This window comes from Falco biarmicus, chromosome 14, assembly GCF_023638135.1.
Source record: "Falco biarmicus isolate bFalBia1 chromosome 14, bFalBia1.pri, whole genome shotgun sequence".
NCBI classification, from domain to species: domain Eukaryota; kingdom Metazoa; phylum Chordata; class Aves; order Falconiformes; family Falconidae; genus Falco; species Falco biarmicus.
The window spans coordinates 3,074,092-3,097,890 of record NC_079301.1 but is presented as its reverse complement, the minus strand read 5'-3'; the positions used below and the strand labels follow the sequence as shown (position 1 = coordinate 3,097,890).

Sequence of the window (23,799 nt, the reverse complement as noted above, 5' to 3'; positions counted from 1 at the left end):
ATATAGAAAATATGAGGTAAAATACCAGTATTCAAAGCAGGCTGTAACACAGACAGTTTAGATTGGGCACACAAGACTTTGCATACAAAGGGAAGAACTGCAATCTAATTATTTTTTTTTCTTTTCCTTTCCATTATTTTTTCCTGCATATATGCAGATTGCACAAGCGTAGGCACAGGGTTTTCAATAAAATTTCACCAAGAACAGCGTTTTACACACAAGAAACTGCAGACTCCAGACTAGTTCAGCAAAAAGCCAAAGGAACATCTATATAAGGATAAGTTTCAGATAAAGAGTTCTACAAACTCAGATTTTCACATCGGCTTCCCGTAATGTTTAACTGACAAGAATGGTTCCACTCTATACATCACCCCACACAACTGAAACTAAGGAGACCTGAGCTTGAGCACTGTGTTAGTCCAAATAAATATTGTCTATGGAAAAGTATTAACCACTGGCGTATTCCTTTCTTTGACTGCCATAAATATCTGCTATTTTATTAAGCTTGGACTTGGAGAATTTAAAAAAAATAATTTCAATTGAAATATTTCCAGCTAGAGGAACCCAGACCTGGCAATTAAAGTAGTTTTCACTAACATATCCTACCATGTAGTAAAAATAGACTTAATACAACAGAATTATAAAGTTTAAGGTTTCATTTTGGCTTTCTGCAAACAGAGGATACTTACATTCTGGTTTGTATACCAGTACAAGGATGAATCTTTCAAAATAAACCAGTACTTTTTCCATTTCTGTGTGAAATAACCTTTGGCATCCTTTTTCTTCCATAGCCAGCCCTCACAATCTCCGTGCCCCAGGTCTTTGCAGGAAATACGTCTTCTGCTCCCACTTGTTAGAGAGCTCCCTGAGAATGCAACACTAGTGTGAGATACATTCCCAAATGAAAACAGGGAAGAACTATTCTTCTCAATATAAACACACTACTAATTTTTAATGATGACTCAATTCAAAATGCTTCAAGTATAATCCTCTTCAGTTCCAGGGAGAGGAGACTGAGCAAACAACCTCCAAATTTGACAATGCTCTGCAATTTTGGTTTCAGAGTGAATACAAAGTAAGAAGGGCCTGTTTTGTGTAATGGTTTATTTAATCTCTAGAGGATTCATTCCTCTTAGGGCTGCATTTTTATCTGATTAAGATAAGCATCACCATTCCAAAGTAAAAATGTATTTATTTAGTCCTCGATGTACGACATAGTCTGTATACAGAATGTACATGTTACCTCTTCCGTATATCTTCTGTTACTACAGACAAAAGGCCTGTCAAATTCTATGAATTTTTAAACTCGATTTTTATACTCAATATTTATAGCCAATAAAAAAGATCATTCAATTCCATAAAAATGCACATGCTTACATGCTTTCTATCGTGGATTTAATTGAACAACACTATTTTGACTTTACTGCATCCTGTTTGAAGGCATAGCACCAGGAAAAGTTGTTGTTGTTGCTATTGTTTCAATACATCCTAACTGAAAAGCTTAAAATTTTAGTGTGCCTTGTAAATATTAATGAGAATGGGTTTTGTCTTAATTATGGTATAATTTTTCCTGAAAAAGACTGTAGGAAATCTCCTTAAAATATTTGATATTTTTCTGTGACAAAGCAAGTGTATATTGCTACAAGAATTGTATTTGTCTTACAGCTGTGAAACAGCGTAGGAATTTAGATAACATTAAAACACCATCCTTTGTTCTGCAACATTCCACAACCAATTTTTTAACATTTTGCACATTTTGGAATAACATACTCTGCTGTGTCCTGGTCAGGTTTATTAAAATGTATTACATTTTATTAATTTATAATAATAAATTATAATAAATAAACCTGGTCAGGTTTATTAAAATTTATTAATAAATTAATATTCAGGTATTAAAAATGTATAGTATAATAAAAGTAAAATTTTCATAGAAAGGACACTAAACCAACAAATGGAATAAAAAAGCTCATTGGCCATATACTTTCATATGAATTTATTATGCTATAAATAGTTTTCAAATGTTCATTGTTTTAACAGTCTCAGGTAGGCCATGAGTAGATAGAGACAGCAGAATGAAAAGGCAAAGTATCCAGGTGTTACCTTCCTTCTGCTTTTCAGAGAAAATTTTACCAAGTTTAGCAATATTATACCTTATAATACATTTATTTGGTATATTTGATACCTTGCTTTGGTAAATTTAGAAAAATTTTAATTAAGTTGAACTTTGGCATTTGATCCAGATCACTTATTATCAGAGAAGTTGTCTCATTTTCTACATTCAAAATGTTAACTCAGATAAGTTACCTTTTGACCATTTTCTGCTTTTCACCCTGAGGGAAGCGTAATGGAATGACTGTAAGGAAAATAATAATTATGAAAATCCAATACAAACAGTAGTAACCTGAAAGTAACCTGAAAAACAGCCGGCATTCACAACCATCTCCATGGTTATCTCAGGATTAATTACCATAAGATCTCATTTTTGTCATTTAACTTACTACTGTAATAAACATCATAAAGAAAAAAACACAGTGCTACATCTGCAAATTAAAATCCCATCTTTTTTTCAATTATTAATTAAAATTGCAATCAAAATATTAAGGATTCTTTGCACAAATCGTTATGCAGTAGTCTGAAAACTAAGGATATAAACTCATGACCTAATAAGAATGACCTAATAAAATGAATGACAGTTGAAGTTTGTTGTAGGTATACATGAGATAGTCATACAAATATTCATTCACAAAGACATATCTACCACAAACATTATATAGCTAATGTGTAATGTGTTTGATGACACGTTGAAGTCACATTCTTTAATTGTTTCCAACCATAGAAAATGATTAAGTTTGGTAGGTTGGTAGGTTGATAACTGAGGAGAAAAAAATAAATTTTCTTCTATGGCTGCATTATAAAACTGTTACAGATTCTTAAGAAAAACCTGAAAGCATCTTATTATTTAAACCTTTTAAAAACAGGGATAGTACTCAAAAGATGGTAAGGATTTATCTAAAACATGTAAATGCTAGGGGAAAAAGGACAGGTCAACACAATGGAGTCGCTGCCTGATTGGTAACTGCTGCTGCCATTACCAGTAGAAAAACCAGCATTTATAGTGTGATAAACCAGCAGATCCAGGCAAAGTTGTAACATGGAAAAGGACATCTTGTTCATTTTCTTGATTTTTCCTTTGTGGCTGATAACATTCCGTTATAATGATAATATTTATTTTTTTATATATATATATATATATATATATATATATATATATATATATACAAAATATAACATATATAATACATTTTAATATATTATTATACATATAATACTATGTATTTTAATATATTGTATAAATTTATATATAATATAATATTATATATAATTATAATGATAATAATTCAGTTATTAGTAGAGGGCCTAGAAGAAGGGCACCTCAGTCACTGACGGGGATCTCCAAGTCGCCTTCACTAGTGGTATGACTACAGATAATTACCTTCTCCCAGAGATCATCTGACTGCTCACCCTGCGCACCCTACCTTATGGCAGTGCCCGAGCGTGCGGTCAAAGCCCAAATACATGCTACAAAAGTCCTCATTAACAGCTTTGGTACAACATATTAAATAAGTGTTTAAGACTGAGGATTATAATTAAAATTAAAAAATATTTAAATTAATATTTAGGATAGCAAAGGGTTACAGCTTAAGCAGCATAGAAAAGCAACAGCTGAAAACATGACTCCAACTATTGGAGAGACAAAGTTTTATCTTAAATAAAAGCGGAGGAGGGAGGAGCTGTTTTGCACGTGCACGGACCAATTTGTAACCCTTCTGCAATGTAGCCAGTTACAGTGTCAAACAGCAGGAACGTTTTCTAGTGACTTGCAGAAATCGGCAATTCTTGGTTCCTGAGAGCTGGCTCAGAGAACACCAGCTTTCTGTGTTCTGTTTATCTCAGGCTGTTCTCCCAGTCAGACACAGTATATGAATGCTTCACAAAAATATTGTAATTCTGACAGGTGACAAGCTCTGTAAGTGTATATGCATCATATCACCATAAGACAGTACATATTCTCCATTTAACTTGATAGCTGTAAATCTGTCTCTGTTTTGAGCACTAGGGAAGACAAAGATTAATGCTTACTCCTGTGCTACAGGATATGTAGTAAAAAACAGTCAGAAAATGAAAAAAGAAAACTAAGTCTATAAGAAAGTATTAAAGATGCACAGCAACATTGGGGTTTTATTGATGTATTGCATGCCACAGCAGCTGTATCAGACAGTCACATGGGGCCAACTGGAGATCTGTGGTGACTGTGACAGAAACAACCTGTTTGGTGTTTCTCTTTCTGCATAAAAATGCATTAGGACAGAGCAGGTATCTCTTTCTGAAAAAGAAATCACTAGATTTGTCAATAATTTAGCATAAAAAAATATAGTGATGGAATAAACCGCTATAATTAAATTACAGTTTTCATGTGATTAAAGAACTGCAAGAAAAATGGAAAAACTGGAGGATATACACATTAGGACACTCACCAGAAACTGGTATGCATCATTCAATATAAAAGTTCTTTAAATAATTAAATACAAGCACAACAAATCAAGGAGAGCTGAAAATATTAGCTCCTCAAAACGTAAGATAATTGGTCTTACTGTGTTTTGTTTATGAACTCATGCAACGTATTCAAAAGCAAGAGAACTAGAAAAAGTGAAAGGTTTGCAGTACCTTGGGAATCAGTACTTAATTAGCACTGCTAACGTAAAATTCAAGCTTCATATTATGAGACATAAAGGAACTATATAATTAACTTTGTGGTAAACACTGTAAGAAAACAGAACCTGCAACTTTAAAAGGACTGTGTTGCTATGGGAAACAGATGATGTGAGAACATACTGTGGTTGTCAGCATTTAAGTTCTCGTCTCAAAACCACAACACAAAGTAGAATTTTAACGAAATGCACGCCCTTCCACCCCAACCCAAAGAGAAGCACACCATGGGGAAAAAAAATAAAATAAAAAGGTCATAGAATCGAATCTGTGCTACATGAGGCTAAATTAATAAGACTTCAACATAATCATAGTGTAGTAGTAGGAGTGCTGTTACAGAATCACCAAATGAAGTTATGCTATGTTTAAAAAATGCCCTGGAGACTAAAGATTCCGTTACCTGTCAGGATGAAGGGAACCAAGCCTATCAATGCAAAACTGCTTACATGTACCTCTGCTGTTTTGAACCTTTGGAGCTTTTAAGGAAAACCATTAACAAGTTCCAAACCCAGCCATCAGTGCATTCACTAGCAAAGTACACAAATCATGGAGATTATGCATATTAGAGGATTTGCAGGACCAGGATGCCGGGGAACAGCCACAGGTCCAACTGTTTTCCAGTGGAGGCAGCAGGCAAGGCAGGGATGGGCAGATAGGACAGCGTATCAATAAACACAACTGCAGGTTTTCACAAACTGTGAAAATTTAGCTGTACATCTTCCACTATTGCCACTGGTCTTCAGCCTCACTTTGTAAATATTAGGAAGGCAGAATGACATCTGGCAATCTTCAAAAGTTACTTAGCACCTACTTAGTGAAGAAAGTGCTAAGAATGAAGAAATAAGCATTCTGTAAATGAAGGTTCTGTTTGTCCTTCTTAGGAAATATTTGCAAAATACTATATAGCAAATTAATTTCTAGATATTTTCCATTGAAGACCTTCAAAACTGATATCACAAAAATCTTCAAAAATTTTAATCCCATCTCTCCCTATCATAGTAGTCATACTATTTAAATATTTTAAGAGTTTAAAAAATTTTCTTTACCTTTATGGCAACCTTCCCTCCAGAGTCCCTTCCAAGCTAGACATTTTTTATGATTCTCCTCCCAAAACTAGTAACACATACTAAGGTGCCTACTAAACTTAACTAAAAGTACTGCGTACACACTGAACTGCTGTGGTTGCAGTAGTCAATTTTCTGAATATGAAATTATTCCAAGGTTTTTATTTTCATATGTTTTATAATATAGACAAATTTCAAGGTTTATGATACTTTTAATATATTTTAAAAATACAACAGTGAATTGAACTGTTAGAGATATTTTGTTTTTTTCAGAGTACATTTATAAATCATTACCTTCCTCATGGATGTGCTTCCTTGATGGTCAATGGCAGAACTTACATATCTAGGACAGAGAAGAAGAAAGATGTCAAATAACTACAGAAAAAAAATAAAATCTGAGTAAGTAGTGCATATACACTCATTCTCTATACATTTCCAAATGTATGCTTACAGATGCAATTATGTTACAAGTTATTTAAAATACAGCACTTAAAATGGGAAGCTCTTTACAAATTTAACTATTGTTTTCAACGGAAAGTGCTAATGTTAAGAAACACAAAACCATTCTTAATATTCTGACTTAACATATAAATCATCTGAGAATATATGTTTCTGATTCAATCCCTGGTTTAAAAATACTTAACCCTGATCAGCTAATATTCAAAAGCAACCAACATAATTCCTCCCTCCTAGGGTCTATAGTCTTAAGACATATAAAACATTGGCTCTTTCTTGCAGGGCTGACTCTTATTTGTGCATTTCTTTGAGCATCAACAACATTTAACACAAGTATAGTGTATTCCTAGTGTCCAGACTAAAATGAAAAAGAATAAATATTTTTAAGCAAGAAAAATGTATAAATAAAAATAAATAATTTAGCAGGTTTGTTTTAAGAGCAACTTGCATTTTTAAAATGTAGCACCTTACAGATACCTGTTTGAAGTGATATTCTGACCTTTAGGACAGACTTATATCTGTTCCATATTTTGCAAAGTTGGTTCTTTCCCATGTCATTACAGAACCAAATAAAAATTTGAAAGCTCTTCAAATTGCTTAGTGTGTGTTTTCCTTTGATTTACTTTTTGAATATCTTAAATTTAACAATATGTAAGCATGTGTATAAACATTATATATGACATTAATAAGTATGTAACTATCAGGCCAAATCTGACAAGACTGTCAGTTATGTTTCCCAGGCACAGAGAAAGTCTGACATCTTCTTTTGTTCTGTTCTTTCCCCACTACCTCCTCCATAGCGGAAGCACTTAAAACCAGGACATTCCTAAAGATCACCGCTATTCAGCATTTAACTAAAAAATTTAGATCATCAGAAAAATACTAGTATTTTTGTGGCACCGATATCCTAACGGTATCTTTTGGCTGGCAAACAAGGAACGCAACAGTACATTTGCTATCCCATGGCACGTGCCGGAGTACCAGGCCCAGCCAGCACAGGTGTAGGGAAGGCAGGTCCTGCTTGATGAACCTGATCTTCTATGACAAGGTGACCCTCCTAGTGGGTGAGGGAAAGGACCTAAGTAAAGGTTTTGACATTATTTCTCACAGCGTTCTCCTGGAGAATTACCCTTTGCTCGGTAAGACACTGGCCGGGCGACCGGGGCAGGGAGCGGTGGTGAATGGAATTACGTCCCACTGGTGGCTGGTCACAGGTGGCGCTCCCCAGGGCTCCGTGCTGGGGCCAGTTCTGTTCAAGGTCTTTATCAATGACCTGGGCGTGGGGACGGAGCGCCCCCTCAGTGACTTTGCAGAGGACACCAAGTCGGGGGGCAGCGCCGATCTGTGGGGGCTGGCGGGCTCTGCAGGGGGGGCTGGCCTGGCCCAGGGGCCGAGGCCACTTGCGTGAGGCTCCACAAGGCTCGGTGCCGGCCCTGCCCTGGGCAGCAGCCCCATGGAATGCTGGGGCTGGGGGAAGAGCAGCTGGTGGGGGGCTGCCTGGTGGGACAGAACTGGGGCTGCTGGTCAACAACTGGCTGAACATGAGCCGGCAGCGTGCCCGGGCGGCCACGGCGGCCACCGGCATCCCGGCTTGTGCCAGCACCGGCGTGGCCAGCGGCAGCGGCGCAGCGCCCGTCCCCTGCGCCCGGCACTGGGGGGGCCCCGCGAACGCGGGGTTCAGGGCTGGGCCCCCGCTACAGGACAGACCCTGAGGGGCTGCAGCGTGTCCAGGGACGGGCACGGAGCTGGGGAAGGGGCTGCGGCACCGGCTGGGGGGGCTGGGGGGGCTCAGCCTGGAGAAACGGGGCTCGGGGGGGCCCCATCGCTCTGCGGCTGCCTGAGGGGGCTGGAGCCGGGGGGTCGGTCTCTTCCCCCAGGGAACCAGCGACAGGACAAGAGGGAACGGCCCCAGGCTGTGCCAGGGGAGGGTCAGGGGGGATCTCAGGAGAAATTCCTTCGCGGAAAGGGTGGCCGGGCAGGGGGACAGGCTGCCCAGGGACCCGGTGCTGGCACCGTCCCCGGGGGGGGCTCAAAACCCCCGCGGGCGCGGTGCTTGGGGACACGGTTCAGTGCTGTGTTAAAAGTTGGACTGGATGATCTTAAAGGTCTTCTCCAGCCTAAAAGATTCTATGTTTCTGTGATAATTCTGTCTTAAGTCAGCAAGTCACGAAGTTGCATTTTCTTATTTGATGATTTCCATTGTTAGGAAAAATCAAATTTACCAGTAGAAACAACTACTGCATTGTCAGTTAAAAGCATCTATCAGTCCTGAGTCAAAGGAAATTTCCAGGCTGCAGTGAGAAGAAAGGATGCATAACATTAAAATTAAAATCATAAAAGCTAATAGGCGAGACTTGGAAGGTATGAGCTGTCTGTAGATTACAAGGATTGAAAGAAACAACTGAATACCAAAAAAGTTCAGCTTACAACATTTGGTAAAGGAATGGACAGATGCCCAAACTGCTGCAAGGCAGATTTTGTCATTAATGCTCCATTTCTGCCTGCCCATAAGAATGCCATAAATGCACTTCAATCCTGCTGGGCATTTCCCCCCCTCATTTCTGGTCTATTTCTTTAATCACAGCTTTGACCCATCTGGAAAGTGTCAGTTTCAATGCTTCCATTCATTCTCTTAGCCAATATACAATATGAATAATACATTTCTGTTTTTATCTACAAAGTCCTCAGTTAAGTTTTGTTGGCTTCCATGCAGACACAACAGTGCGTCTCCTTACAGTAATCACAGACTCTTACCAGCAAAAATGTTATAAAGTTATAGAAGTCTACAATCAAGCTTTTGAAAGCCCTTCAAAAACTGGTGTCTTATGAAAGGTCAGGAATAGATATTCTAATGTACAATGAGCTTAACTTTTTTATTTGGGAACAGTTTTTAACAGTCTGCAGGGAGTTTGTTTGTTTGGTTTTTAAAAGATTTTATGTCTATCAAATGCTCCTTCCCGAATCTAATTATTCCTCAGATATTCAGATCTGCAGTTCATGGAAGAAGAAGTAGAGATATTTTCTTCTCTTTAGACAAGTAAATTATCTGTGTGAAAGTGACAGAACCAATTAATTTAGACACCGAGGAACACTAGTATGTTGTCTGTTCTGGTTGAAATACTCTGTATCATAATCGGTTGAGTTATTCCTCACCTTTCTTTCTAGGAAAACAGTTGTTACAGAAGTGAAAGGGAAAAGAAGGGGTGGGGGGTGGGGGGCGGTGGGCAGTGGGGAGGCATGTGCAGTGATACAGTTATAATGGCCTGGATTGATATTTCTCAGACCAGTTGATTTTCTACTAAATGTTTGTTTTCTTGTTCACGTATAATACTGTTTTTGAAATGAAACTGTGGAAATTAGAAAAAGGAAGACCCATCACTTATACGAATTAAAAACAACAACAACAACAACAACAACAACAATTATTTCAGGATGTTTGCAGAAACATTCAGTGCATAATATGACCAAAAAAAAAGGCAAAATACTAACCCAGTAACTTCAAAACTTTAAATGAAATTTGATTTTGTAATAAAGTTCATTCAAAAACACTTACTCTATCCTACAGTTTTCCTCAAATGTATTTCTAAGGTATTCCTATTTGACAGATAGCATTGTCTATTCTGAGTTTTGATATGCTCCGCCTAGCTGTATGGCATATATTGAAATTTCTATGCATAAAAGCCTTGCCTCCTTCCTTATCTATTCTTCAGAACTTTGACTAAATTGTATGTTGTAAGCAAACTGAAACAAATATAAAAAAGGGAAGAATTATAGAAATAGAGGTACTAAGAAGAAAGCACAGGTCAAAGTTAACTGCACTCTAAATCTGGTTTTAGTGCTAGATATATATTGGCTGAAGTATTCAGTCAGAATGACGTTGCTGAGCAGAGAGCTAAAGTAGAAAGGTTAACAAGAATGAGCTTAAAAAAAGAGATGGAAATTACTTTGACTAGGTGGAAGAAAAATATGAGAATTTAAAGGTCTCGAGTAGGTGTGGTAACTTCCAACTCGCATTTTAAAGGACATGCAAATGAAGTACAAGCCTAGCGATTAGATTTGTAACGAGGATTTCAAATGAAGAACAGTGTCATATGATTAGAAAACAGCAATAATGAATCTCTAGAAAACAAATTAGAATGGAAAATTAGAATGACAGATAGCAGAAGCACTATATCTCAGTTTAACCTATTTAGTAAAAGCTGTAACAATCAGGAAGTAAAGATTTAATCAGTGCTAAGAACTGTCACCTACCAAATACTGAACATGCAAAATCAACACTTCTGCTGCACATATCTCTCTGCACTTTTGCTATCAGAGCAGTTATATCCATTTAAGAACTTCACCAGAATTCCAAGTATCATGCACTTTCTGCTCATACAAAAATTCCTTTTATAGTGAACAGAAGTGACTTGTTATTTCTTCACAAAACAAGTATCAGTAAGCAAGTGCAACTGTGAATGCCACCTCCATGTTGACATTCATTCCTCTTTTCCTTTTGAGGAACATGTTTTCATTTTCTGCCATAGAAAGATAACAATACACCTTTAATTGTCCCATAAACTGTAGTAAGTAATAGTGCTTTAGCTTGTAAAAATTATAGAATATTTACTGAAAACAAGGACTGATTTAAACCAGGGGCTTACAAATTAAACATCCCTTCATCACATAAGCAATGCTCAGAAAGAAGATAAAATAAAATGGCTCTTACACATTATCAGTGCTCTTAATTATAACATCCCAATTCTCTTTCTATTACCTTCAGGGTCATTAAATCTATCACTAAATGAAAGTTATAATTGTATCAGAACAAACTGATTTATCTGCTTAGATTGGTATTATTTTGGCTGATGACAGGATACAGATAATAAATCCCAATGAATGAATATAGTCTAGAAACAAGAATAATTACTTTGAGTGTTACTTACCTTTCACCTCATCATTGGTAATAGTTACAATCTGTATTGTTGACTTTTTTTAAGCTCCTACTCTGGCAGTAATGGATAGGATTATAAACTAGAATATAATTAAAATATAAAATTATTCTAGTTATAACAAACTGCTAATATATATTTAGCATTGATGAAACAATTTTAGGCACTAATAATTTCTTTGATTTGTATTCATTTATTTGACCAAACAGAGCAATCTGAACTTATCTTTTGACTACTCCAATTTGCAATAATTTTTCAAGCTATAAAAGTTTCTAATAGGTAAAATAAGATGACTGTTTGCCAGAATTTACTCCTGGAACAGAGTGTAACTGGGTATAAATTACTAGGCAGTGTATTTCATGTTCTGTCATGGTACAACATGCTCTGCGCATTCTGACTGGAACTTATATGGAATGTGCAGGTTGATGCACGGTCCATAAACAGACTATTTTGAGAGCTTTTCTTGCTAGTCCTCTATAGGATGGCTCCTATTTCATAAAGGTTACATAAATGTAGGAGCTCAAGTACACAGCACAGATGATCAAGAGTAATTTCAAAGCTGTTTCTTAAACATTATGGACAACAGCAAAGTCTGTATTTGAAAATAGACTGATAGTCCCTGCTGCCACCTGAACACGTAGAAACACATGGTGATCTGAAACACAGAGAGCTTGAGCAACAACTGTACTGATCCACAGCAGCTACAAACAACTAGAAAATGGCACCTATCATCCCGCTTTTTTTAAATTGGTAGATACTTGGGACATGTAAATTTCTAGATGCAAGGGGTGTGTAAAGCTCTCTTCAAGCTTCATGTCTCACATTGTGAAATACTTCAAGTGTAATCCCCTTGCAGCTCAGGGTTAAGGCCACCATGATCAATGAGCAAAAATAAAAAAAAAAATCAGCATACTAGAAAGTACATTTGTACAGAAAAGTATTGTAGGTACCATGTGAAATTTCCTTATAGCTGGTTCACAAGAACAAATATGCAGCAATTTGGGTTTATCTACCAGGTCACAGGAATGCATTTTTAATCACCTTGCCTAGATTCATGATTTATGTTTAGGTTATTAGAACCTCCATAGCTTATGTAACTTATTCCTGTCACAACAAGTAACTTCTCACTGCAAATTAATTATTGAGTATTTTGTAGTCAGATTTCAAATCCCTTCTCCATTCCATGCTGGCTCAGCTACTGGCTTATGCTACAGTCTATTACTTAATACTTCAGTGAACAGCAGGTTAGCTCAGATGCATCTGTACGGTTCTGCAGTCACTGCAATACAGGTGTATCTGTACATGTAAAGTTGACAAAACAATATCAAGACTAAAAGTTATTTGCAAAATATTTATCTCTTCTTAGTTCTCCAGCATTAACCACAACTAAAAAAGTAACTTCCAAACCATGCTGCTGTGGACATGATTAAAATAATTTTTAAGCATTAATATTTGCTGAGACAAAATGTGTTATGAAAAAGAATGTGAGCAGCATTTTCACATGGAAACTAAGTGCAAATATTCCTAAAACCTGTTTATTCAACTAGCAGTTGTGCGATGCATGAATGATACAATTCTTTACTGCCTTCTCTTTCCCTTGCAGGCCTGGTTAGCTAAGCAGAGTAAGATCTTTACACCCAAGGTCTCCATAGTGATGTCATGGTTACATTACGCATGCATGTCTAGAATCCACAGATGCCAAGGTTTCTTATTACTAGAAAAAGATTCTCATAAAGTAAAATGAAGATCAAAGAACACAATGAACCCTGCTAAGCATAATGAGATGTTTTCATAAAAGCTGCAGCAGAGACTACATGTTAGATGCCCATTACCCCTTCCTAAACAGGGTAAACTGCTTCCTGTGAAAAGGAAGACAAATTGGATACTTCTTCAGGAAGCATTTAGTTTAACTTGTCTTCCTAAAACATCAGAATGCTCACACATTTAGTAATTCCACCTCCAATTGCAGAGTGTAATTTCCTAAATAATGACACCTGCTCAGAAATGAAGAGTCGCAACTTGCCTGTGGCTGCCCTACTTTTCTAGCCAAAAGGCTGCTTAAAAGTAGGGCTCAGATTTTTCTGCATTCTCTCTCAGGCAGGGCCAGAGTTTGATGTGTGAATGGACTTCTAACGTGGGGGAGCTTTGCCTTGATGGTGGAAGCCCAGCCCTGTGCCTAGTGCTGGACCAAATATGTGATGTAGATGTGCCAAAAGTCTGGAAGGAACCAGCGATGTAATGCAGAAATACCTAACTTTTACTTTGCTCAATACTAAAAAGAAAGCTGCTAGACTTGCTTTGCATCTACTCATTTAATGAGTTTGAAAAGCTAGATATTCATAGTAACATTTTGTAGTCTCATATTTCTCACATCACTGCTAGTGTTTTCAATACATACTCCCTGCAGTCTGCAGTGCATTCTACTACATGCAAGAAACAACTTCCTTCTGACTTTTGGCTTTTTTTCTGTTTTTAAACAAAGGATGCAATCACATCACAGGAACTTGATAGGCGACTGTACAGTTAATGAAGATAATGCTATTTCATCCAAATATGTGATTCTATCCACACAGTTTGTTTTCTGCTCCCCCAAACCTAACTATAAGGGATAAATATAAGAAACATTTCTATTTTGGTTTGAACTGTTTACACCACTTGAACAAAAGTTATTAGGAGCAAGAAGATACAACTCTGCCTATTTTAAAAAATTTTTCAACATACTGGAAAGACATAATATGTTCATCTTTTGGACCTGAAATTAAAATGAGTGGGAGAAGGATTAAAAGACGGAGAGTCATACTATAAAAAAAATTAAACAATAGGTTTTTGCTATGAAAGTTTGCCAAAATTTCATCGAGTCATATGTCCCTGGAAAATAGCTCTTGGCAGATGTCCAGCGGAGACTTGTGTCCTGTCCACCAAGGATGTTCCATCTGGATTGTAATGTCCCTGCCAAACTGAGCAAGTGCAATCCACTCAGAATAATTAGGCATGCTTTGCTTTATGAAGAATAAAAATCCTTTATAACTCTTCCTTGTGGCTGCAAGAAATCATGGGTGTGGAGAAGGAAGACAAAAAAGGGGTGAGACGTATGGCTTTTTTTTTTGGAAGGGGTCTGCGATTTCTTTCTCTTGCAGAAAGTCGGGTAGGAAGGACCTGAGAGAAGGGGCAGCTGTACTGGAATGAAGGGTGAGAAAAGAGAGTGACGGAAAGTAAGGAGAAAGAAGTATGAGGGAAGAACAGGACAACAGCACATGTTGTGAAAGAGTTGGAAGACTAAGTAAAAACTAAATATGTAAGATTTGCAGAAAACAGTATGTTCTGAAAACTGTTTTTCACCACCATAAGAGTTAAGGGCAAAAGGTGAAATCCAATTGTTACTTCAAAAAAGTCTGAGAATGACACATCTTTTCCTGCTATGTAGCCCCTGCCTCATACAAGATGGGTGCTGCTTTGGCTCTGAATTGGAACAAAATACTAAGCAGGACTATATTTAATTTATTCTAAAAATGAAAATCTACATTTCACTGAGGTAATGTATGATGAGGTAACGGACTACTACAGTGGCAGCAATGGAGAGACAGGACTGTCTTTAATGAGATTAGAGTAGAATTTTACTCCAGAAAAAGTCTTTTGAACTCCTTCTTTACCTCACTTTCATCTGTGATGAAAGTGCTACGCAGTTTAGTTGAACACCATTTTAAACACACACAGCACCCTACAAGTGGGGAAACATCCAATAAATTTTTACTTTTCTAACTGCCTTTGAAATGAACTGCCATGTTTACTACACATATAAAGAGGTGAAAATGCTGACAATTCTGAGAAATCAGGCACGAGGTGACTTGTGTTTGGTGACTAGCAACTAATATTTTTGTACCTCAGACTTCTAGCTGTAATGTAGTGTTATTTATACCACTGAAGAAAATCATCACCAATTGTAAATCCTTTAGATTGATGAAAGCAGTCTAAATGTAATTCATTATTTTATATTCAGTTCATGGTTTAGCTTCTTAAACAGGTTTAGGCCATAAACAGGATGAAAAAATGTGAAAAAGAATAATTATCCATATTAAAAGATTCCAATTAAGCTTAATTGTACTATACTATGGTACCCGTGTCTGTTATTTCAAACTTATTCTTTTAATATGACTTATTGGATGCAACTAAAATATGAACATACATCATCAGATAAACTGCAAAGAAAAAAAAAGGCAAAAATCACTGTTTTATTCATTAGTATTAATTGATTAAATTCAAACATAAAGGACAAACTGAAGTCCTCATTCTTAGTATTTATCAAAGATGAGTTACAAATATAAACAGTAATTTTTGTATAGACTGAATTAGCATGTAGATGTTCATTGAAAACTTCTGCCTGTTATTTCTAAATAATCATGCTAGACACGCATTATGCTTTTCACCTTCATAGTGATTCTGAAATACTAAATCTAAAGAGTAAAAACCAAAAAGGGGGAAAACATCTACTAGTTTGTTGTAGTTTAATTTTTTTCCCGTAGTAATCTTTAATAAACTTACATCTAAATTATTTTTTCAACCTTTGTAAACTAGATGTTTATTTGACGTTAGGAAATGAAAGTTAGGATTTACCAAATTATATTAATGCTACTATCACTAAACCCTGGAAATTTATTCCTCAAATACTTCAACTAAATTTCTAAAGATAAACAACTAAATATAATTAATAGATAGATGATGTATATATTTAAATACAGAATAACAAAAGTAATTACCTTTCAGTATCTCCACTGACTGTGTCCCCTGCTCTCTGTAGAGGAAAAATAAATAGTATTAAGCACAAACTACAGACGATACTTCTTTGGTACACTGAACATAGTGATATCTGCAGCAAAAGCAGTCACAGAGGTAAACCACAGTAGTCATTCTGTAACTCTAAGGAAAAGGAAATGGAAAATATATTTCAATTTCTAACTAAATGTTATTTCAGAATGAAGATCATGTTCAAAGCAACTTGCATCTGCACTTAGAGTTTCAGCTGCTGTATAATTGTGATCAAAGATCTCTAAAATAAGAGGGGAGCTAAAAATTTGTTAGAATGTCAATGTCTGCAAAAATGTTAATATTTGAAAGGCAGTTTAAGTGTAAAGGACAAATATTATGATATAGAATACAGAATTTCAGAAGAAGGAACTGTCACCAAAACTTTCTTGAAAAGCATTCTTACATTACTTTACATAACCCGATTTACTATACTGGTTATTCCTCTGAGGTTTGGAAACAAACATGTCTTTTAGTAGTAAGTGATTCAGAATTAAAAAGAAACTCTTCAGACTGGTTTTGTTACTTTAAGCTTTATGATGGAGTAGTTTTCCCACAGCTAACAAACACTTTCTCACCCTGAAATTACAAAAATATATGTTTTAAAATCAGTGTGTATTGGTTTATAAGTGCTGAAATCTGCACTTGAAAAATCTTTGGAGTATATGCTTTCTGCATAGCCAAGTAGGGAACAGATTTTTTTTTTAGGTATAATGTTTATGTTTTAATACCACTACTTTGGGCATACAGTAAGATCCTTCATCACATGTGACTTCAGAGAACAGTTACAAAACTGAAATGCATATTAAACGTGTAAATGACAGGAAGTCTGCTGGGCCTGTTTAACCACATGGGCTATAACACAGTATATTCTAACAGCATGCATTTCTAACACATCTTTAAAATGTTCGGCCACAACTTGCCACCTCCCTCCTTCACATATCTCCCAGTATATCCATATACAGAATCATTTATCTTTTACCATGCTATTTCTACTATAGGTAATGATTTGCCACTTGAAGCAAGGAAAAAAAGAGCTTACATGATCAAGTTGCCCTAGTAATAACTAATAAATTTGGAGGGTACTGATGATACCCAGTATTATTAAAATATCTCAGGAGTCTTGTTCATCACCTGCTTGCATCTAGTAAGATCAGGTATCTAACCTGAGATCAGAAAGACATTTTCCTCACAGCAGGACCATATAGATCTAACATGACTACTTTTTCTTCTTTTCTCTTAAGCATTTCTTTTATCCAAAGCATTCCTCATAGCCAAAGGAGAATCACCCTGACGCAGGAACATGGTGAACTTACAGTAGAATTATTGATGGTGAAGATTTATTTCCAAACTATCAAGTCTATGAAGGTACCAACAGCCTATAAAATCAAATGTGGATCACTAAATCAGTACACAAAAACTCATAATGATCACTGTAATGATCATAGGGCTGAAAATTAAAGATGGTAAGCACTCTTCCTGATTTTGCAACTGCTACATTCCATGACATCTTTATGTTTTGAATAGAACATTGCCACATTTAATCCACACTGAAGCCAGAGCATGTGTCATGGCAAAACTGTCTACAATGACACACTTAAAAGTTCTCATTCTTATAGGATTTGCTGTCTTTTACTTTCCACAATAATGCGGATGCTATGAATTTTACAACTAACTTTTCATTTTCTCTGGTTGCTACATTAAATACTACCCTTTAATTGTGCTGGTGACCGATTCAGCTAAATTATTCTAGCAAAAGTGAGTAACAAAAATGGACACTGTTTAAATAAGAGAATTTAGTTGGTTAAAAGTAGTGAAACAGTGCCCTTACATGTAAAAGCAGAGTTCTCCCACATAGCTTGTTGAAACCAGGCAAAGGTAGGAGCTCCCCATTGAGTAATTGAGTACACAAAACTAACAACCTTTCCTGAGTGCTATAAACAACTTAATTCTCCTTAGAGTACACTGAAATCTAGCCTAAAGAGCCTACAAAACTGAAAATATAGCATCTCGAAATAGTCATATATTCTTGAAGCAGACTGTAAGAGATAACAGCATACATCTAAAGCAAAATATCTGTTTGAGGAGCTAATGTATAATGCTGCATAATAAATGTCAGATTTCTACTGCTGCTAATGCACTAATAAATATGAATGAAGCAATCTGATCATCCCTGAAAATACTGTGGACATCCTGGTAAAACACTGTGTGGCTAACAGAGTAAAAGAGCTTTGACAGCAGCACTACCTATACTACTGTTACAAAAATAGAATTTATTCATACTAGAAGGCTCAAAGATTGTCTTCTTACATCCCTCTGCTTTCAAGTGTTACTAATTTTAGCAGCTAAAGGTAGGAATAATAATTTATTCAGTTTGTTTCCTATGCCATTTCGTAATTAATAGAGGCTTTTCTTTCTTTCCTGAAACTGCTCCCCAAGTAAAAGCAGTGTTTCCAAATCAGGGTTTATTCACTTCCTCTCCCAGATGGGACTCATCCCACACTCCCTTCCCTGACAAAGCTAAAATAGCCCTCCTTATTCACACTGTGCTGGCCATCTTCTTTTCATCACCTGTATTACAAATTTTCACTAATACTACAGAACCAGTCCAGTTCCTTCCTTCCAAAAAATGCACAAAGAACAACAGTATCACAGGTGATCACCTTGGGTTATGGTTGCAAGATTCCTTTTGATCAGATATATTCCATTAGTACAGCTGTAAACAATTGTTAGGATGTTGTGAACTTGCATGTATTAGACTGAAAAAGACACTAGAATGAAATGTGATTGGGCTAATAAAAAATGTTTTTTAGAGGTCTTTCAACACGACTGATTTTTTGCATTAACAAGCACTAATTTTCAAAGATACTGTATAATTCAATCTAATTAACTGAAACATAGTCTGTAGTAGAGAAATATTACAAAGGTTCTATAGTAGTGGGAAAAAGAAAATGAGTCAACTACTCAGGTATTGCAAATTGTAACTGATTATTAGTTCACTGTAATTCAGAAAAAAACAAAGAAGATTATCTGTATAGAAGAGGGAGAAAGTAACTGATAAAAGTACTTGAAAGGCAAAAAAAATATTTATTACCATTTATGTTTTTATCAATACTTAAGTTATTAGGAAAAAATATCTACTCCTGATCAACACATATTATTACTAGTATTTAAGTATGGGCACTAGGGATTACTACAGATGTGTATGACCTTTTATTCGACTATTTGTATCCCCAAAGAAGCTGTCACTGGAGTTCAATCTTGTTGCTAGCTTGAAATGCCAACCTTAAAAAAGGATTTCTGATAGCACATAAGGAAAAAAACCCGCACTGGCATTTCTGTAGATGCATACGTATAGCTATAATTAATTTTCTCATGTAATTGTAATTACATGCACAGATACAATACTGACATTGACTTATGTGGTAGACCCCTGTCTGCAGTTTCAGCAGCCTTCTATCTCCTTTTTCTGAGTAGTTGCTTCTTAACAGTTCCTGCTATTTAGAAAGCAAATTGCCTTACTCTAGTTGGCAAACTACAACTTTACTCCATCTTACTAAAAGGCCACTTTCATGACTAGCAGACGTGTGGGAGGCTCAGGAGGCACTAGTCTTGTCATGCTGTCACAGACTATAAAACAAATTCTGTGAAATTCAGGTCACTGGCACCTATCAGCCTTCTTTAGTCAGCTCCATATTTATGTAGCTCTAGGGATTTCAGCTGATCTACTTCTGTCTTGCACAAGTAGAAACGAAAGGACAGTAAGGCCTATATGGTCTAAGAAACAGTCTGATGATCCTCTCCCAAAGCAAAATCTGTAGAAACTCCTACTATTTTACCTGAAATTTCAATAAATAACTGATAACAAAAAAATAATTCCCTCTAATTGGGATTTCATAATGAAAAGAAGTATTTTCCCCTAAGGAGTAATTGCATGGATCATGGAAAAGGACCCTGAACTGTAGAGATAGTGTAAAAACATTCAGAAGTCATTGTTTACTTGTTTACTAGTGGAAGAGACTACAATAGTTGGCAATAAGATTAGACTAGTTTGATAATAAGTTTTACAAAATCCAGTGGTCAAATGCAATATATTAATTCCATCTAGATATGCAATTTCTTCAGATGCAAAAAAGATTTTTACCTTTATTATGAATACCACTCTTCTATACTCAGATATTGAATCCCCTACAAAAAATATTGCTTCTGCTGCTTCCTTAACTCACATATTCATTATCCTAAGCATTTCTTTAAATTATGTTTGTTCAAAAGTGAAACAGTAGCCCTGTTGCCAGGGGCTTCACTTATCTCTCTAGCTCAGTGAGCTATTGCTTAACCCATTGAATACACTTGCAAAATTATTATCTCAGCTAAAAATGAGAGCAGCTTTTGAGGTTTTTCATCCACACACTGTCACTGAGGGGAGAGATAATAGAGACAGGAAACAATCTCATGCAATCTACATCTGGGTACAGTTCAGAGGTACTCAATTTTTATGCTAAAAAAACAAGATGACAGGTAAGAAAATTAACTAAAGACAGAAGAAAAATATCTACTCAGAATTTATAATTATGTGTACAGTATAAACATTATGTTGGCACGTAGTAGGTAACAGAGAAAGCAGCAAAATTTTTAACAGAATGGAAGTTCCAGTTTTTGGAAAAATGTTACATCCAAAACAGAAGCTATGTCAGATTATACACAAGGTTAAAAAAAGTATTCTAAAAGAATATCTAAAGGAAGACTATGTTGTAGCTAACAATTTATTTTATGTAGCAAAGTAGAATAGTCCTAAAGGTCAAATCACTACAATGGGTAAACTGTATTTTATGTTGATCATAGCCTACCTTTGTCCCCATCAATGCACTTTTTTAATTAAACAAAATTAAAGAAATTTAAGGGAGGTTTAATCTGAACAAAGGTGTAAAAGGTAAACAAACAAAAATATCCACACACAGCCTGAAAAAAACTCCCCAGTAAAAAAGTTTCTTTCTTCAAAAACTAAGAATAAATACTGCATTCCAAAGAAACGGGCGGTGTTTCTTTTGGTCAAAGAAAAGCAGCACATTAATTTGTAAATATATTTGTGTTCTCCAAAACTTAATTTGATGTAATTTTAATTAAATCTAATTTAAAATCTTTATTTTAAACAAGATGTAGAGCAAGTGAAGTGGACATTCACTTGGAACTAGCCACTAAAGTTTAGAGAACAGAATTTTATTTCATCACAGAAAAATTACAAGGTAGAATTTAATTCCATTTAAGAAAAGCTACAGTGAAGTTTCATCTGTTTCCCATGAAAAACATAATGCAGTTCTTCTTGAAGAGAAGTGTTCAGAGCTGTAATACAGTCGGAAATCCAATCACATGAGATTTGGTTGTTAGAGATGGAATGTATTTGGAACTGCAACTTTCCACTGTCACAAAGCACAACCATTTTCTTGCTGAGAAGTTAAGAACAGCCAATATTCAGCAGTGATTTTGCTGCACAGGATTCCATGGGAAAGGGAAGGGAAGTGGCAGAAGGGGAGTAGCTGAAGTTGTAAGGATGGGGTGTAGCTCAAGAATTTACACAGGTCTGGGAAGAAGACAGTCAATTCCTCCCCATTCCTTTTTCTCACTTTCCCCATTCCTCTAGGTATAGGCTACCTACGATCCTGCCCTGACTTTGTGTCATTCAATGTTCTCTCTTGTCCACCAAAACCTTGTTCTCATTCTCTTGCTGTGGAAGGTAGGAAGCCTACTGAGAAGGTAAAGAGGGAGAGGACAGAGACCTAAGTCTTAGCTCTGTTGTGACTTTCTGGAGTCAAAGGACTCCAGGAATGCTTCACGAATAGCAATTTACACATGAAGATACAGTAGGTTAATGAATGCTTCATTTGCTAACTTTCATTGGTCATTTATAGTTGTTCATTTGAAGACTGCAGAAAAACATAATTTAAATATTCTCTAATACAGCAAAATTACTTACAAAAACGTGTATGTTTGGATAAAGAAAGCTGTCATGCTGTAAAGCGTCCTAATAGAACTAGCAATTTAAAGAATTCAAAACAAACAAGGTAGCCTAAACATTTGGAAGCAAGCAATAATACATCGCCTGTCTCACTAAGAGATCACTCATGAGATGACTTGCTGAAGCAGGTATCACAGGCCAGTGGAAATACATCATTCCTAACCAGCGCAGCGTGGTCAACACAAAATTCCAGGCCCAGTCCTGACATACAGCATGACGAGCCTGACAGGTCTACAACACGTAATGGAGATACTTGTACCGTAGCTGAGCTTCACAGTGCTCTGTAGAGACGGATGGACGTATTATGCTTGGGTCAAGATGCAGTATATTATTTCAGGAGTAAACTCAATAATTTTTCTAAGTTGCTTCCGGATCTGAAAAGGTGTATCTGAAACAAACGCTGGTTTGCATTGTGCAGATACATGCGCTAAATTTGGTCTAGTTTAGAGAATCTATAAATGGTTTTCACTTTGCATTATACACAAACAGTACTGAAAGTTCAGATTCAATGGTGATTTAAACTCTTTAGTGCAGTGGAACTCACAGGCAAAACTTTTCAGCATATGACAGAACTTACTTTATGGAGTAAGTTGCTCAGGACTAAAACCCAACACAAATCCAACTGCCTTCTTGCTTCTCCTTACTACCAATAACTGTTTTCTATAAAAATCAAGGACAACCATAATTCTAGACGAACACTGTTTTAGGCCTTTTTTTCCTGGATTCAGGTTGATTATGAAGTTCTCTATTACTAAGTGAATGTGGAAATCTAAAAACTGTTGACATGATTAATAAAAAAAGAACATATCAACATTTTATTGCCCTTTATTTTCCCTTGTACTGTTGAATGCTTTTTCCCTTTTGAACTGTTTATAGATTAATGAACAGTGTAGTCTAGAGAATCGTGTCTGAACAGAACAGTAAGGAAATTTTTATTGGACATTGCTACTGATGGATCCATCTTACAATAATTGCTAGCTCAAGCCTTCGTGTGCACAGTTATGGCACAGTACAAATGCAAAATAACCTTATTAAAATCAATACAAATGGACAGAATCAGTCTGAAGCTACAGAGACTAGAAAGGCTTATGTTAGCTTCTCTGAGCAGCTAGATTCCACATAACCATCCTCATAGTGATTTCTCAACATAGTTGCAAGTTAGGGAAAGAAGGTTTTCCATATTACAGATACTTAAATGAAAAGCAAAAGGTAGATTTTTTCCCCAGCAATTCAGAAAGGAAATAAAACTCTGAAGAAAGTAATACTTATCTGTGGCAGTTAGCAAAGTTTTGTTTCTTCCTGCAAAACCAGGAAGGAAGAAATAAAATATGAGCGCTTCTCCTACAAAATTGGCAATAAAAGACTGCTCCTTCAGTCATATGGAGCTGAATACATATGATTCTTCCAGACTATCTGAATTATTATCCTTATCATAGTGGCACTCAGACTGCCTAGCATCCAAAAAAAGTGTCTGGAACATCTGGCACATCCCAGCATGCATGCATTACAGAAAAAGAAAAGATCTACATTGTTTTTGCACACATTTCAGCATGTACCATTAAACTTTATGTTGTTTGTGAAGCTGCCTTCTGCAGCTCCAAGAACAGCTAAATAGCATTTACGTAATTCTGTGCTAAAAGGCATGCATTACCAACTTCCTGTGATCAGCAGGAAGAAAATAAAAAGCAAGTTAAGCAAGTGCTGTGAAACAATGACTAATCCTAAACTACTATAATGCTTCAAATTATCTTTAAAATAAAAAGTGACT

General features: G+C 36.1%; 1 protein-coding gene across 1 annotated transcript in view; it reads right to left on the bottom strand.

The window, feature by feature from the left end:
* LOC130158820 (connector enhancer of kinase suppressor of ras 2-like) overlaps positions 1-23,799 on the bottom strand; it is a 206,570-nt gene that overhangs the window by 24,090 nt on the left and 158,681 nt on the right. Inside the window, exons 15-18 of the mRNA XM_056359880.1 lie at positions 15,973-16,007; positions 6,126-6,174; positions 2,305-2,353; positions 690-865 (exon numbers count right to left, since the gene is read on the bottom strand). Of these exons, the coding sequence (XP_056215855.1) occupies positions 690-865; positions 2,305-2,353; positions 6,126-6,174; positions 15,973-16,007 (309 nt within the window). The remainder of the gene's footprint in view (positions 1-689; positions 866-2,304; positions 2,354-6,125; positions 6,175-15,972; positions 16,008-23,799) is intronic.